Source organism: Penicillium griseofulvum (genome assembly GCF_001561935.1).
Source record: "Penicillium griseofulvum strain PG3 chromosome Unknown contig_6, whole genome shotgun sequence".
Classification (NCBI taxonomy): Eukaryota; Fungi; Ascomycota; class Eurotiomycetes; order Eurotiales; family Aspergillaceae; genus Penicillium; species Penicillium griseofulvum.
Genome location: NW_024467419.1, coordinates 1,979,423 through 1,995,319, shown reverse-complemented (window position 1 = coordinate 1,995,319; position 15,897 = coordinate 1,979,423). Strand labels below are relative to the sequence as shown.

Sequence of the window (15,897 nt, the reverse complement as noted above, 5' to 3'; positions counted from 1 at the left end):
CACAAGCCCGCAGGAAGACTCGATTGGAGAGGCACCCGGAGTAATTACAGCGCCAATCACCACTAGCGTCTTGGTAGCCTATTTCGAAGATATCGGGAGGCGTCCAAGGTAGATTGGCGGGAGGAGCGAAAGAGGGGGATGGTGAGAGATGTGGCTCAGATGAACTCGCAGAATGGAGACCCTCTTCATTCAATTGAGACCAGAGGAGATCGAAGTCCAAATGTGGTAGATCGTTAGAGTTGACATCGTCCAAGACTAGTTCATCCGAAACGCCAGGCCATGAATCACCATTATATTGGGAGAGATCGAGAAAGCAGGGGTCAAAATCAAGTGACATATTGAGTTACTGCAAGTACAAGGGATGTATCCTTATGGCTTTATATCTTTTGAAGATGTTCAACCCTGAGACGGAATTCCCCCGCTTGTCCAAATAAGGGAAATCCTTCCAAGTGGGCCATTCCGTGCGGAGTACTCCGTAATTATATTGTATTAACTTGATTCTGACCTTTCTCTTGAAATCCTTCTAATCTATGTTAAAAGCCAATTATGCAGGGCCAGTCATTCGACATTCCTGCCGATAATACTTTTCCTGATTTTACAATATAAATCTTATATCTACCCTCTTAGGGTTGAAACTTATATATGTTAACATTTAAAAAGACAAGAAAACATGGCCCCCAAAGTTCAATACTCGTCATGCTCCGATTCAACTGATTCATTGGAAAAAGATCCAGAGGAATACGGATTCCTGTCCCCGAACAGAGGTCGCGGAACTCGATCCAACTTCTGGCGCCAGGCGCTATCTGTTACGATATTCGTCCTACTGGCAGTCTTAGTGATTTCCAACGGAATCCTACTATTTTGGGTAAAATCGTCTCTTAGTCCAAATGGGTCAAGCCAGTTGAATTATTATCGTCAGTATCGCACTATCTCTTAACTGAAAATTTTTGCTGAAAGGTGCAACAGTCTACTCCCCATCTGGTGAAAAGAAGCATCCGGAGATAGTGGAAAGAATATACCATGATTATCATGATGACTTTCTGAATTTTAATACAACAATCTCTCAGCAACACTGGCGAAGTCTTTTCCCTGGTGAGTCTCGTTTGCTCTATAACTGTACGCTCATATTACTTATACTGGAAAAAAAATATAGTGGGAGATGGCATGATCGGCTTGACCGACCAACAAGTTATCGATATGGATGTACATCATTCCGTTCGTGGAGTGTCAGATCCGGATAGACATATTTATATGGTGGCTGTATTTCACCAATTGCATTGTCTGGTGAGTTCTTGTTGTCTCGCTACGATTGACTGACGCTAAAAACATGGACCCATTTTAGAGTCAAGCGCGATCGATCATCATGCATCTCTTCCAGGACCCAGAATACACAATCCGTGAAGCCACCTATCATCACACTATGCACTGTGTGGATATTGTGAGACAGGCGTTAATGTGTGCTTCGGATTCGACACTCATCTGGAAGGAATATGATGTCAAATGGCCCGGTGAGGGAGGGACAAGGATGTGTCGAAATTTCGATGCCTTGACCGAATGGGTGATTGACCACAAATATGAGTCTCAATCGTTTGATCCGGCTCTCTTACCGCACACCGAATACTGAAGTCTGCGGTTTTCCTTTTCCTGTTCTTAGGGTACGGATTTGGCCCCCGGAGGTACTTTTGTTGTACTAGTGTTTTGCATCAACTAGATCATATATAGAAAAAGTCTGGAGTATTTACCCGACCTACTCCGTACGTGCGAATTGAATATGAACTAAGTATAGTCTAGTATAATGATAAAAAAAACACTTTGGTCTACTTAAATATTCTTGAATGTTAAAATAAGTTTAAAAGTTATACGTACAAAAGACTAAGCCTTTTGGCGTTGGACGTGTGTGCCCAGGCAATATAGGTAGCTATACGTTAGCATTTTTCCTCTGCCGGGTGGGGCTTTCCTATCTTAGCTGCCGCCGCTTTTACGAGGGCGCTCAGAGTCAGGCTTACTGAGTAGATTTCAGTCCGGGCTCAGACTCAGTGAGCGCTCAGCGATTGTGATTATGCTCACTGATCGCTTACTGATCGCTCACTAATTACTCACTGATTACTCAGACTAATCAGAGCCATCTATTGAGCACTTAGTCCACGCTCAGTCTATACCCAAAGAAGCACTTTGCCCTATAATATTATTTATTTTACGATCACTTTTTGATAGCCCTCACTTCTCACCATACCCCGATTTCTTAAGGTACACAATCCTCTAGTCTCGTTTCCCCCTTAAAAAATAGCGACACTAAAATACGATAATACAAAATTAGAAGGCACCGAGCTTATCTATAATAGGGTGATATAGGAGTAAAGTTTTAGGTTAATTCAAAATACTAAGTTATAAATTAGAACTATTCCAATCCTTACTCTAAACCTACAAGATAGCTTTATCGGTTTTCTACTTCATCCTTTCAGCTCTTCACTCAAGCTATAGGTAGAGAAAACTTCTTTACTCAACAAGATAAGATCGCTAAAGAGAAGCGCTATAAACAACTGCAAGAGAGCAGCTATATTTTTAGCGCTTATATAGATAAAGATTCCATCCGAGAGAAAGATAAAAGAATACCTAAGACTAAGAGGATATACTACCAGGCTGTTGATCTTTGGACAAAGTAAGTTAACATTCACTTATACCTAAGGTATATCCGACGAATAAGTTACTTACTTGCTATTAGGTTTATTACACTACATCGAATCGAGGGCTACAAATTAGGGCTTGGCTGTGCGGTTCCAGACCATATACTCATCAAAGAATTTCTCCGGTGGTACAGTTATTTAGCGCGAGAGAAAAAAAAAAGTAAGAATAGACAGCCAGTAATAACATCCGAGTCGGTTCTTAATTGTGCGGAGAGGCTGTTTAGTAGATTTGAAGAGAAAATGTAAATTAAAATTGTGTTGGAAGACTAGAAAGAGATAACCAGGTCAATTCCCGCGACGGGGACGCTTTGATCTGGAGGCGTGATTCTGGGCAAGGGCGTGCTTGCCGGACGCATACGGAGACATTTGTCGATGACGGCACGGAGGTAAGGGAGGGAGTCTAACCGAGAGGGCCTATCCAGAGCATTTGGAGCTTGGTAGCGATGACTAGGGCTTCTCATGTCGATTTGGTGCTCTTCGAGCTCCGCGTGGATTCTTTGCTGCGCACCAGGATGGTTCGCGAGGTACCACAGTGCATAACCCAAGACGAGGCCTATGTCAGCTGTTAGATATCCAACCAGTACTAGTATCGGTACTGATCTTACCCAGAACTTCTCGTGATGCAGCTATGTTTTTCTAGTTATCTTGGTAGCTGCTCACGCTAAGATTTTGGGGGCCCACAAGCACGATTAGCCCGAGTCTGTCGTGGGCGTCGAGTAGGAACTTGAGCTCAGCACCTGTCCATCTCGCCCACAGGATCCGGGCAGAGCTGAAACGAGAAGACCAGTGCGCTGCAGGTACCTTGCGTAAGGAGAAGAGGAGACGAAGGCTGAAGTAGCTATAACACAGAAGTGCAAGGAGAATAAGCACAAGTAAGGTCATGCTTGCGATGGCGCTTACACGAATTGATGATAGGCGCCAAGCGTCTAAGCCGTTATTTACATCTATCCAGCCTGCACATGTATCATGGTTTGGTGACAGCACTAGATCGGCAATTGACGGTCCAGACCGGAGTAACTTCCGTTATACAATGGTAAACAATTAGCAGGTCACGGCAGTAGATACTCCACACGACAGTCTGGGAGGCCTCTACATGCTTATAGGAGGTCGAGCGAAGGAAGTCCCGTCTTACCCACTACTGCAGGCGCCGGTGCTCAGATAGGAGTTCAACGCCGGGCCCCCCCGGAGCTTATCTGAGCTAAAGCTCCGCCTTGATCAATCTTGACCAATAGCCAGGCTGTGCTTCACGTACCGTGCCGTTCAAAGAAGTTTGAGATCACCCAGCGAACAATCAAAGACTTAAAACTTAATATTAGTATATTGAAAGTAAAAGGCTATAGAAGAGTTAGAAGCTATATCACTGATCAGCACTTGGGTATTACAGAAACAGCGATTTCCTGGAACAGGGATAGTACGAGCAGGGGGGGCCGGGGGTGAAAATAAAGAAAATGGGTGTGTTTTTAAGGATTCCCCCGTCTGTCACAAAAAGAAAAGTGTCGACGTTTCAATTCTCCCACAGATCTTCCACCTCCCGCAGACAGTCGATCCATCTGTTGACCTAGGTTCAAGCATGACCGCCACTACAGAAAACAGTGAGAAAGGGTTGCCCTTAGAAAAAGCAGAGACAGTAGCCGAGCAGCGAGACTCTGAAACCGATTTCCGCCTATGGCAGCAACTCCCCGTCTTCATTGCAATGGGCTTAGCCATCTTCATTCTAGGACTTGTATGTTCCCCCTTCTTCAAGGATATCGCAATGCTTTGCTAACAATTTTCGTGCGCGTTCAGGACAACAACGATCGTTGGAACAGCAACGCTAACGATAAGCAATGAATTCCACTCTCTTACTGACATCGGCTGGTATGGCTCAGCATACCAATTAACAACCTGCTCAACGCAGTTCGTGTTTGGCAAACTGTACACCATGTTCCGCGTGAAATGGCTGCTGGTCGTCTCGGTTGTAATTCTCGAAATTGGATCTATCGTCTCTGCCGCTGCGCCTAATTCGGCTGCCTTCATCGTTGGGCGCGCGATTGCTGGCTGTGGCGCTTCGGGGGTTCTCAATGGTGTTCTGATGTAATTACAAAAACTCTTACTACAACATGGTCGGCTGACTGACGTGATGATGTAGTGCTGGCTCGCATACGGTGCCGTTGCGCTGGAGACCGATCTTCAATAGTACTGTCGGGGGGCTAGAATGCATTGCTATGATCGTAGCTCCTGTGATTGGCGGCGCTCTGACAACCTATGTTACTTGGAGGTGGTGGTAAGTGCTCCTCCGTACTCATCGCGTTCTCCAGAGTGACCATACGCTTGCTGATGCTCCCTGATTGCTAGTTTTTGGCTGAACCTCCCGATCGGGGGGTTTACTCTAGCCGTACTAATTTTCGTCTTCAAGCAGCCGCCGAGTCAAAAAGGCGTGGACGAGTCGTTGTTGTCAAAAATCAAGCAGCTCAACATCCCAAGTCTGTTCGTCTTTACCGGCAGCATCGTCTGTTTGCTGCTTGCCCTCCAGTGGGGCGGCACAACGTACCATTGGAGCAGTGGACAAGTGGTCGCGCCTCTGGTTGTCGCAGGCGTTTCATTTGCTATGTTTCTGGCGTACGAGACTCTCCGCAAAGACGAGGCTATGATTCCGCGTTCGGTCATTCTCAATCGGACGGCAGGGCTGTGTATGCTCTATGCATTTTGCTCTTCCGCGGCGATTAATGTGATTGACTACTTCGTGAGTCCCCCTTGACATGACATTTTTCATCGAACAGCCTCGCTCACTCGCCACATCATACGTATAGCTTCCGATCTGGTTTCCAGCAATCAAGGGCGCGACGGCCGCCAAATCGGGGCAAATGCTGCTCCCCTCAATCATTGCGCTCTCCGTGGTGGCCATAAGCTCGGGCTTCATCCTCTCCGCAATCGGGTACTACACACCGCTGATGTTACTGGGCTCCGCCATGATGGCAATAGGCTTCGGCTTCTTGACCACATTCCAACCCTCGACCACACATGCCGCCTGGATTGGGTGGCAAGTGATGTTGGGCATGGGCACTGGGCTGTCGTTCCCACAGCCGTGGTCAGCGACGCAGACAGCGCTCGCAGCAAAAGATGTGCCCCTCGGACTGGCCGGCGTGGGCTTTGCGATCAGCTTTGCTGCGGCGGTGTCGATTTCGGTATCGCAGAATGTGTTTACTAATCTGCTCCGCAAGGGTTTGCAGGCGGGTGCTATCCCCAATGTGGATGCAGGCGATGTCATCCAGCAGGGTGCGACGGGCTTCTTACAGCATATCGCGGAGAGTGAAAGAGAATCGGTGCTGGTGATATATAACTCTGCCGTGACAAGCTGCTTCTGGCTGCCCGTCGCGGCCGCCTGTGTGGGGTTTGTTGCAGCCTTGGGAATGAACTGGAATTCGGTCAAGGGGAAGGAAAAGGAGGGCGATGAGGAGGAGAAGAAGGAAACTGGAAGTTCATAAGTATTTGAACCCCTATACTACTTCTATTGTTGACCGCCCTGGTTACCGCCTTTCCATTACTAGTATTGACCCGAGTAGATGTGAGTGGATGCAAAATTAGAAGTACCAGGGTGCAAATACTCGTGAAGTGTGACTGTACATATACAAGATTTTCGGATGCCCCAGGGCATCCTCTCCTCTTTTAACGATGCCAATACTTAAACATAAATGAACTAATCTAAAAGATAAACATACGGCTAGAGCAAGATGCTAAGTAACTGGCAGCTGCAGTCACGTTTTCTCCAGTCCCGTAGGTGTAATATCGCGACTTGGGAGGTGGTGTGCAAAGCAATAAGCTGAGAAAAGTTCCTGTCTCCGAACTGGAGGAATGGGATGCGACTCATGACAAGGCTGGCGGCAGAATCGATACGCTGGCCCCCACTATCAATTTGCATCTCAGCTGGAGGCGAAATAACCGGGATTGACCGCCAAATTGATGACGCTAGCCTTTCGTTGAGGGGACAATGGTCAAGAGTCTGGTGAACAACTGTATTTGGATGGGGCTAGTGTGGTACATTTTATTGAGGTGAGCTGCTGACTTAGCTGCTCCCCGCGCTTTGCTCCAGTGAGCGAGTCATCCAGCTTATGTAACGATCAGGTGATGCTCAGTGAGCGAGAGTGGTGAGTATGTAATACTCAAGGGCGTGCTCAGTTCTACTCAGTGAGCAAAAAGCGGCAAGGACTGAGCACTAAGACGGAAATGGAAAGCCAAGAAGCGGCAGAGGAAATCAAGTAAATAACTAGGTAGATCTCAACTCTCGGGAAGAAAGGCTTAGCGCACTAAATCCTGGCCTGTATAGTACTTTTGTTCTGATAAGGGAATGGAGGCCTTGCATAACTGTTAATATCAAGGGAAAGTCGAAATTAAAAACTCCATCCCCACAGTATATTCATAATGCCTCGGCACAAATGTCTTTCAATTTTAAATGGATAGTGTTGCGCAATATTGCGAAGGATTTGCCCCCCAAGGGCCTTGCATAACTGGAGTTTCCTCTAACCTTGGAAAACCAAAAAAGAAGTTACATTTATGATTAACTCAGGTTTTGAGTATCTCAAGTACCTCAGGAATCTCAAGACGAAGACGTTAAGTAGTTCCTGAAAGTTTGTCTCTTCTACTCCCTTTCTCTGGCTTATAGCTTGACATTACCCTGATCACAATGCCTGAAACCCCTCATCCCCTCATCCACATCAATGCCTTCCCCGGTGCTGGAAAATTGACAATCGCCAAACATCTTGTTGCCCTCTCAGCAAATCTAAAGCTGATCCACAACCACCTTCTCATCAATCCCGCTGACGCTGTCCTCCATCGCACCCAACCAGGCTATCAGTCTCTTCGGCGCGCTCTCCGCACCGCTATCTTTACCTCCCTAGCAACTGAGCCTGCAACCTTCAATACGACCTATCTATTCACCGATTTTCAAACAACAAATGAACAAGGTGCCAGTGTGTGTGCAGAATATGTGCAGGCCGCCAAGGATCGAGGCTGTCTACTGATTCCGATTGTTCTGACGTGCGATGAAGATGAGAATGTCAGACGCATGACGCAGTTGGAGCGTGAAAAACATGCAAAGCTTATGGACATAGAGCTACTAAAGATATTTCGAAAGGGAGCACCGATTTTCGAGTTTAATGATAGGGAGGAGTTCCTAAAGATCGATGTGACTCATCTGCAGCCAGAGGAGGTCACAAGGATTATCTGGGAGCATGTCTTACTGTTTTATCCAGGTTTGAGCGGTGGTGAGACTTGATGTTGAAGTTGCATTGTCATTTTCTTTGAAATGTGAGAAGAGAGAGAAGGAACGAATCTGTATCATATACAAACTTCGGAGGCTAGTTAACCGACATAGGTAGCTAGTTTAAGGCCTAGCAGACAAATCATTTCCCACTAATACTCTGGGTGTTGCAACAGAATGAAATAGGAAGCTCACAATTTGGCTATGTACTGACTAGCTAGATTGATGAACTTGTCAAATACTCCGCCATTTTACCTGCTAGCCGCCCAAGGCTAGCCATGTCCGCCACTTTTGGTCCCAGTTCCGGGGTGAGATATCCCGGGAGGGAATCGCAGAAGGTCGCAGGCTTAGGAAATGATGATGGATGAGGCATACCTAAGAATATGGTGACATGTCCCTTTCGTTGAGGATGGACCTCAAGATGCGGACGTGATGCATCAGGGCCTACCTCCCGTGATAGAACCTGGAGGATAGTCCAGATTTGGAGGATAGTCTGGGAGTATTGTTGTAGCTCTGTGGAGAACAGCCCAGCTTTATCCGGTCGATGGATTCTAACCTTGATCAACCTGTCATCAACGTAGTGGAAATCTGCACGGTGGCCGTCGCTTAAAGGACGGTAGGTAGTGGTGTAGTCGTCATCTTTGAGGTCTATATCCATATACTGCGTGGATATCGAGAGCGGAAAAACAAATGCCGAAGAGGTTTTCCCACAGGTTATGAATGCGATATCAGGCGCCTGGTAGAAACTTTGTACCTTCCGAATCACTCTTCGTAGTCGGATGAAGAAATCCACGAAGGGCTCAGCCTCCAGAGACAAGATGGGCTCCCTCGGCTGGGAACAAACCACGATCTGATTTGGAAAAGTTGGGTACTTTACCATCCCAGCTATGATCTTTTCATTCTCGAAGATAGCGAGTTGACTCAAGATCGGAATGGTCGATCTCGCGATACCAGCCCACTCGGGTTGGGAAGAACTGGCCGACGCGACTGCAAAAATCCGACTATTACAGTGGATTGAGATAGACCCGGATGCATCGATTGCAATCACTCCACATGAGGAATCTGGGTAGAGCTCAGCAGATTTCAAAATTGCCTTCTCCACGGCATCATTCAGCTTGGTTCCCGACCGCGTTGCTGCTGCAGCTCTTCCAGCCACAGTGGCTTGTAGTATAGCATCACCGCTTCCACTGCTATAGAATTGAGAAGGACAATATTAGTATGATCCGTTGGACGTATGCTCAATTCCCACGTACCAAACAACCGCTACCTCATCATCAGCATAGATCCCTGCGCCAACAATCGCCGTATCCCCGATTCGTCCTCGGTGCTTGAAAGTAACACCGCCAGTGGAATTGGCAGCCGCAAGGTTGCCATAAATATCGAGGGCCACTGCACCCACGGTGCCATGATTTTCCAGCAGCTTGTTCATCTTCGCCTCCCAGTAGACTCGACGGCTGTCGGTAGTAAAGTATGAGTTATCTACCATGTCCAAGCCATTTGTCTCCGCTAGCTCATCGGCTGCATTCCCAATTATCAATGCTGGTGCCGGAAAATCCAGCATTTTATGCGCCAGTTTGATGGGGTTCTTGGTGCGCTGCAAGCCCCCTGCTGCTCGGTACCTACATGTACGACCGTCGATTACAGCTGCTTCTAACTGCAGCTTTGTCAACACTCTTCTTTATCCAATTATGTAGAGAGAGGACTAGCGGTATTCACCTCGTGGAAGCCGTCATTGTTGAGAGCAGATCCTTTGCCGGCGTTGAATTGTGGATAGTCCTCCAAAGCAGATACTACTTCAGTAACGACTTGCAATGCACTTTCTCCATTCCTCAATTTATCTTCGGCTCCATTGATCAAATGATGTAGGAAGAATTCGGTTTTCTCTTGGAGTTGAGATTCTCCTGCCCAAGAATCGGCAGCTCCAGCGTGGAGGACAATGCTGTAAGACATGTGATTTATATGTTGATGGATTAAAGGCCTACGGACAAAGAGTCATGGAGACCTATTCATCTAAGAGAAATCTCCTACCTTTGCCCTCTACGATTTTGACTTAGTCTCCGATAGAAACAAGCAAATACGGCTCCAGTGATATTTTAATGCAAGGCCACCCACTGCGTCGGTTGCATAAGCCCTGAGAAAACCGGAAAATGCATTGAAAATGGAACAAGGAGTATAGCGAAAATCTTTGCTTCGACAAGACTGTCTAGAACATTCCCCTCCTAGTGCATTTAGGTTGTTCCTCCAATTGTGCAAGGCCACCACTATATGCGAAGATAGGATCTAAGCCCAACAGGATAAATCCCATTAATTTATCCCTGCATGTCAATTATTTAGAGCTATAAGAGCCTTGAAGACCCCATGATTCAATTTCGTTAAATCAACATCAACGCCCTCATTCTCATCCTTTCGATCCTCCAATTCTTTCGCGCCTCATATCAAGATAGATTTGTATCACCGACAAGATGAAGTCCCAGACCATCCTATCTATCCTTTTTGCCGCTTGCAGCGTCATGGCCGCTCCAATTGACACCCAGGTCAACGAACTGGCCTGCACCAAGTCCGGCGATATGGCCTGCTCTGGCGTTGTTGAGAAGCGCGAGGAGCTGGTCAACGAACTAGCCTGCACCAAGTCTGGTGATATGGCCTGCTCTGGCGTTGTTGAGAAGCGCGAGGAGCTGGTCAACGAACTGGCCTGCACCAAGTCTGGTGATATGGCCTGCTCTGGCGTTGTTGAGAAGCGCGAGGAGCTGGTCAACGAACTAGCCTGCACCAAGTCTGGTGATATGGCCTGCTCTGGCGTTGTTGAGAAGCGCGAGGAGCTGGTCAACGAACTGGCCTGCACCAAGTCTGGTGATATGGCCTGCTCTGGCGTTGTTGAGAAGCGCGAGGAGCTGGTTAACGAACTGGCCTGCACCAAGTCCGGCGATATGGCCTGCTCTGGAGTTGTGGAATAGGTGCCATGATCTGGTGATAGGTAAGAGCCGAATTACCCTATACCACTTTCATTGCTAAATGTTTTTGACGACCAAGTAGATGATGAATCTATGACTTGAGGTGGCCATCTGAGATTCGATGGTGGTGGAAGTGATGGGGAGTGTCAAAGTTCTTGTAAATAGAGACCAGTTACATTATTGTGGTTCAAATTCTTGGACAAGGCTGGGCATGTGAACGTTAGCTTCTTCATCCAATTCATTGCTCTCAAGCAGCTAAGCAGATGTCTTCCTCTCTAAGCCTGGTCTTCCAGTAACTGAATATTCAAAACTCACAGAAATATAAAACCCTCAAGCCATCTCCAAAATGTTTGGAGATTCAAATAATATTATGTCAACTATATATGTAACAGACTTACTGAGGATTATAGTGAAGCACGTCTGGGGATGTGAATTATCACATCCAAGGTCTTTGTGTAGATAAAACCCAGGGTCAGACTCAAGAAACTAACTGCATTTCATTATCAAGATATTCCAATCCTGCTCTAAATGGTAAAATCGATAATCACACCAGCTTTCAGATTGTCACGCTATATCATCTTCTGACCGGTTCCATTTCCGTATTTTCTTCCTCATTGTGTGGTGCAGTCTGCTTGCTATAAGTTCCATTTCCAAGTTCCTGGACACTGACGCCTCTGAGGCTGAGCATGATTAATACTGTTGACAGCACACATAGCCCGAACAGCATGGCAAATCCCATTGAATACGCATTGACAACTATGACAAGTCAGTATCACTTCTTAGCTCTTGTCCCTGTATCTTAACGAAAAATAAACTGAGCTTAACTTCATACCTTTTGATTGAATTGAGTCTGGCAAAGTAGGTATCAACTCAACCTTCTGCCGCGCCTGCTCTATTGCCTAAAATTGTATAGATTTAGTTTATATATCATGTCATTTCATGAACAAGATAGGAGTCCTTTTGTAAAAAAAAGAAAAGAAAAGAAATATTAGGCATAATGCATGTGGCACATACCTCTCGAGATTTATCATCAACCTTCTGGTGTGCTAAAGAGAACTCGAAAGCATTCTGCAATGTTGTTGTTCCCAATGCAACAGCAACAAACACGCCCAGTGATCTCATCATAATGAAGCACCCGTTAGCGACAGCATGATCCTCCTTGGTAGAGGAATTTAGAAGTGTCAGAACCGTGCTGGGGGCCATCATTCCCACGCCTAGGGTCGGGAAAATTAGAGCCAAATTATATATGTAATCCGGCATACGAGTATGGTCTGAGGTTTGGGCAATTGCGACGAAAAGACCCAGAACGCCGATGCCGAGCAGCACTTGACTTCCGCGTAGAGTGTAAAGAGGGGTCTTCAGTCTAGCGATAACCGACGCTGTAATTATACTAATGAAAGTAAATGAGACCGATGGGATGATGAGGTGAAGACTGGCTTGCTGGGCCGACTCGAGTAGAACAGATTGGAAAAACAAAGTGGTATGATACATTATCTTAGTGTTACGTTAGTATACTTCAAAAGAGCAATACAGGAGCCACGTACCATATAGTTGATCAGTGAGAACATGAAGCCAGTCACCATAAGGCTTCTTGTCGGGCTCGAGGTGAAGAGTTGTAGAGGTAGAATGGGTGTTTTGGCTTTCTTTTCGAGCATTATGAAAAACCCCGCTGAGGCAATTAGAGATAATCCAAGAGTAATCACCATAGGATGACCCCAGGGAAGGATGTTTCCACCAGTGGTCAGAAAACCAAAGAGCAGTATCAAAGTGGTCAACTTTAGTATGAACAGCTGTTAGACTGCACCATGAGAGAAAGGGGTCTGGTACGTCACTTACTAGAAGCACAGATCCCCACCAATCGTAGTTATCCAGGGATACCAGGCTTTGACTGCAGTTGAAACCATTAATGGACATGAAGCGAGCGCGAGATGGAATAGAGACCACCAAGAGGATGAGGGCTGTAGCTGCGAATGGGATTTGGGCCTTTTACAAGAAAAAGGTGTTAGCAGGAATCATCATTTCTCTTCGCCAGACCAAGTCAGACAAACCTTGTATACCATACTCCAGCCAAATCTCTCCACTAATAAACCTCCAAATGCTGATCCAAGTCTTGAAGAAAATTATGTACCGTCAAAATGAGATCATGTAGTGAGAATTAAGGTGAGATCTGGCTCACCCTGAACCTATCCCGTAGACAGCATAATTCATCGACTGAAAGTACCCCCGTTTCTCTACCCCGACTACATCGGTCAATAACACCGACCCTAAGACAGAAAATCAGCCCCCTTGCCATTATAATAGTATTGGGAATTTGAGTACCCATGGTCATAACCCCTGCTGTACCTAGGCCAGAGACTGCACGCCCTAATATAAGACCAGCCCATAGATCTGTACTGGCACATATAACTAGTCCACTAATAAAAAGTGTCGATGCCGTGAGATATGGTATCTTGCGACCAAGATGGTCGGATACACGAGCATATAATGGTTGGAATGTCGTTGACATCAGAAGGAAGGCGTTCACGGGCCATGACGACAGATTTGTTCTACTGAATGCCGATGCGACTGCCACATGTGATGATGCTGATAGACTAGAGTCTATAGCCGTGGACTAGGTTCATATGAGGTTTGCCCAGGTGGGAGATTGACTGAACCAAACGTGACCTACCAAGTTTGAGATGAGAATACCTGAGGAAACTTGTTAGAAAATGTTTGTGCTCAATAGTCATTTATGACAGACCTGCAACGAGTATGATCATGCGAGATTTGGATAGTTGTCGTTTGCCCACAGCTTCCTTTGGTTCTTCATCGATAAGGGTACGTGACGCCTCGGTGCATCTATCTTCATACATTTTCGTGATATTCCATGGAAAGGGATCGATATGCATCAAAGTATTGACTTGAAAATGTCATTGACGATACTGTTGGTGTGGGTGGCCCTGCATACTAGGGAGATCTTCCCAACAGGGTTAAGGTGGGAGATCCACTACATTGTCCGTTATCTTCCTCCCGCAACTTCAATGGCGCTGAAATCATGTTTATGTTACAACTGCAGGAATTCATATGGATTGAAAGCATCTCTACGCAATTTCTCCTCCGCCCGACGCAATCGAGACATCTTACAACCCGCGACAGCTCCGAAGCCCACGCCGGACGTTGAATATATCCGCCAAAATGCCCATATCTACGCACAGAAATATGTATATCGCAACTATACAGGTCACGCCGGGTATTGGTCGAACATTCAACAATTATTAGAGGAGGCCAGTGAGATCCAAAAAGCTCATCACGGGTCACATGACCATACTTATATGGTCATGTGACAACCAACCTATATAACAATCAGGTGATGTGCATTGAGCGGGCTGGTGATTATATAATACACCGGGGTCCACCTGGGCATGCAGGCGGGACGCTCAGTTGTACTCAGTGAGCACAAGCGGCAAGGTCTGAGCACTAAATGGAAAGAAAAGGCCAAGAAGCGGCAGAGGAAATCAAATAGGTATATTCCCAGATTAGAGAATCAAAAATCAGCATGCTGCTCGCGGGCCTCGGCTTCCCCGCATTTTGCTGGTTAATTTGAGGCACGAGCCAGCTTACTATGTAATTAGATGTACATAAAGACATCTGTTATCTTTTAACTCTTCCAATGGCCAATCTTTGAGAGCTGGGTGAAGATATACAATTTAATCCTAACATGGCGCCCAACGCAAGCAAATGGCTGTCGAGAGAAGGTACAAACCCCTGTTTCTGTTAAAGACCAGTTAATGCTAACCACCTCAGGTTTCACTGCTGATGTACTGGGAAACTTCATCTCCCGAAATCTCCTAGACCCCTGGAAGTTACTCCCTATTTTTGCTTTGGCCTATTACACAGCCCAAGGTCGCAATATTGCCAAATCGCGCCCAAATCTCTACAAAGTCCTCAAAGTCCTAACAGCAACAAGCCTCATCAATCGGCTAGGCAACTGGCTCGACCGTCGCAAGCTGAACAACAATGTCAGCGATACATACGATTGGCACCGCGAAGTTGTAATCCTGACAGGCGGCAGCAATGGGATCGGCCGCCGCATCGCCGGGCTGCTCGGGGCGCGCGACATCAAAGTCGCCATCCTGGACATTGCCCCTCCAGCAACTGATGACGTGCTACCAAATAGTGTGCGGTATTACGAGTGCGACATAACCTCTGCAAGCAACATTGCAGACGTGGCGTCCAAAATCCGCGCCTCATTCGGCCGGCCCAGCATCCTAATCAACAACGCGGGTATCTGCACTGGCAAAACAATCCTTAAAACAACAGCAGTCCAGACCCGTCGCATGTTCGAAGTCAACACGTTTGCGCACTACTGGCTCGCACAGGAGTTCCTGCCCAATATGATCGAGGCGAACCATGGTATGGTTGTTACTGTTGCTTCCCAGGCTGGATACACTGTCACGCCTAATATGGTCGATTACTCGGCGTCCAAGGCTGCGGCTATTGCGTTCCATGAAGGACTTGGTGCTGAGCTTGTTACGCGATACAATGCGCCCAAGGTCCGGACGGTGCTTGTTACGCAGGGTTTTACTCGGACCAATCTTATTAAGGATTTGACCCCTGAGGATACTTGGCTTAATCCCCTACTTCACCCTGAGACTGTTGCTGAAAAGCTTGTTGAGCAAGTGCTCAAGGCTGAGAGTGGGCATGTTGTTGTTCCTGCATCTACTGGGTGGATTGCAAAGAGATTCAGGTCGTTGCCCGCGTGGTTACAGCATTCGTTGAGGTGTAAGTTGGAGAAGTTGATGAGGGCTGATTAGGGTTGCTGGTTTGTTTTATTTCTTCTGATACTTGTGGGTATGTTGTACTATTGTTTTGGTGTGTTGATGCACATATTGCACTGTTATCGGCAATAATAGGAGATTGGATATACTGTTTTAGCGAGAGCACAGTTAGCACATGAGCCTTGTTCTTTTATTGGGATTGAAACATGCTGCTCTGAGCCGAGAGACATGTTGAATTGTACCAAACATCTTTATTTTTAGAAGCATAC

The 15,897-nt window shown here is 46.6% G+C and overlaps 6 protein-coding genes across 6 annotated transcripts; 4 read left to right on the top strand and 2 right to left on the bottom strand.

Annotated features, from left to right (window-relative positions):
* Positions 1–4,254: 4,254 nt before the first annotated feature.
* On the top strand, positions 4,255–6,148 carry PGRI_078280 (Major facilitator superfamily domain, general substrate transporter; the record flags this gene model as incomplete). Its single annotated transcript, XM_040795542.1, has 5 exons — positions 4,255–4,407; positions 4,582–4,757; positions 4,813–4,947; positions 5,019–5,406; positions 5,474–6,148. The coding sequence occupies 5 exons, from the start codon at positions 4,255–4,257 to the stop codon at positions 6,146–6,148; spliced, it is 1,527 nt and encodes a 508-aa protein (XP_040653219.1).
* Positions 6,149–7,344: 1,196 nt separating this feature from the next.
* On the top strand, positions 7,345–7,935 carry PGRI_078270 (uncharacterized protein; the record flags this gene model as incomplete). Its single annotated transcript, XM_040795541.1, has 1 exon — positions 7,345–7,935. The coding sequence occupies one exon, from the start codon at positions 7,345–7,347 to the stop codon at positions 7,933–7,935; it is 591 nt and encodes a 196-aa protein (XP_040653218.1).
* Positions 7,936–8,137: 202 nt separating this feature from the next.
* On the bottom strand, positions 8,138–9,870 carry PGRI_078260 (Peptidase T2, asparaginase 2; the record flags this gene model as incomplete). Its single annotated transcript, XM_040795540.1, has 3 exons — positions 8,138–9,110; positions 9,174–9,574; positions 9,637–9,870. 3 exons carry the CDS (start codon positions 9,868–9,870, stop codon positions 8,138–8,140), a joined length of 1,608 nt encoding a protein of 535 aa, XP_040653217.1.
* Positions 9,871–10,382: 512 nt separating this feature from the next.
* Positions 10,383–10,874, top strand: PGRI_078250 (uncharacterized protein; the record flags this gene model as incomplete). The annotated part of the gene is made up of 1 exon (XM_040795539.1): positions 10,383–10,874. The coding sequence occupies one exon, from the start codon at positions 10,383–10,385 to the stop codon at positions 10,872–10,874; it is 492 nt and encodes a 163-aa protein (XP_040653216.1).
* Positions 10,875–11,445: 571 nt separating this feature from the next.
* Positions 11,446–12,785, bottom strand: PGRI_078240 (Major facilitator superfamily domain, general substrate transporter; the record flags this gene model as incomplete). Its single annotated transcript, XM_040795538.1, has 6 exons — positions 11,446–11,627; positions 11,704–11,770; positions 11,886–12,085; positions 12,134–12,365; positions 12,416–12,646; positions 12,708–12,785. 6 exons carry the CDS (start codon positions 12,783–12,785, stop codon positions 11,446–11,448), a joined length of 990 nt encoding a protein of 329 aa, XP_040653215.1.
* A 1,783-nt stretch (positions 12,786–14,568) lies between these two features.
* On the top strand, positions 14,569–15,664 carry PGRI_078230 (short chain dehydrogenase/reductase family protein; the record flags this gene model as incomplete). Its single annotated transcript, XM_040795537.1, has 2 exons — positions 14,569–14,605; positions 14,655–15,664. 2 exons carry the CDS (start codon positions 14,569–14,571, stop codon positions 15,662–15,664), a joined length of 1,047 nt encoding a protein of 348 aa, XP_040653214.1.
* Between the last annotated feature and the right edge of the window lie 233 nt (positions 15,665–15,897).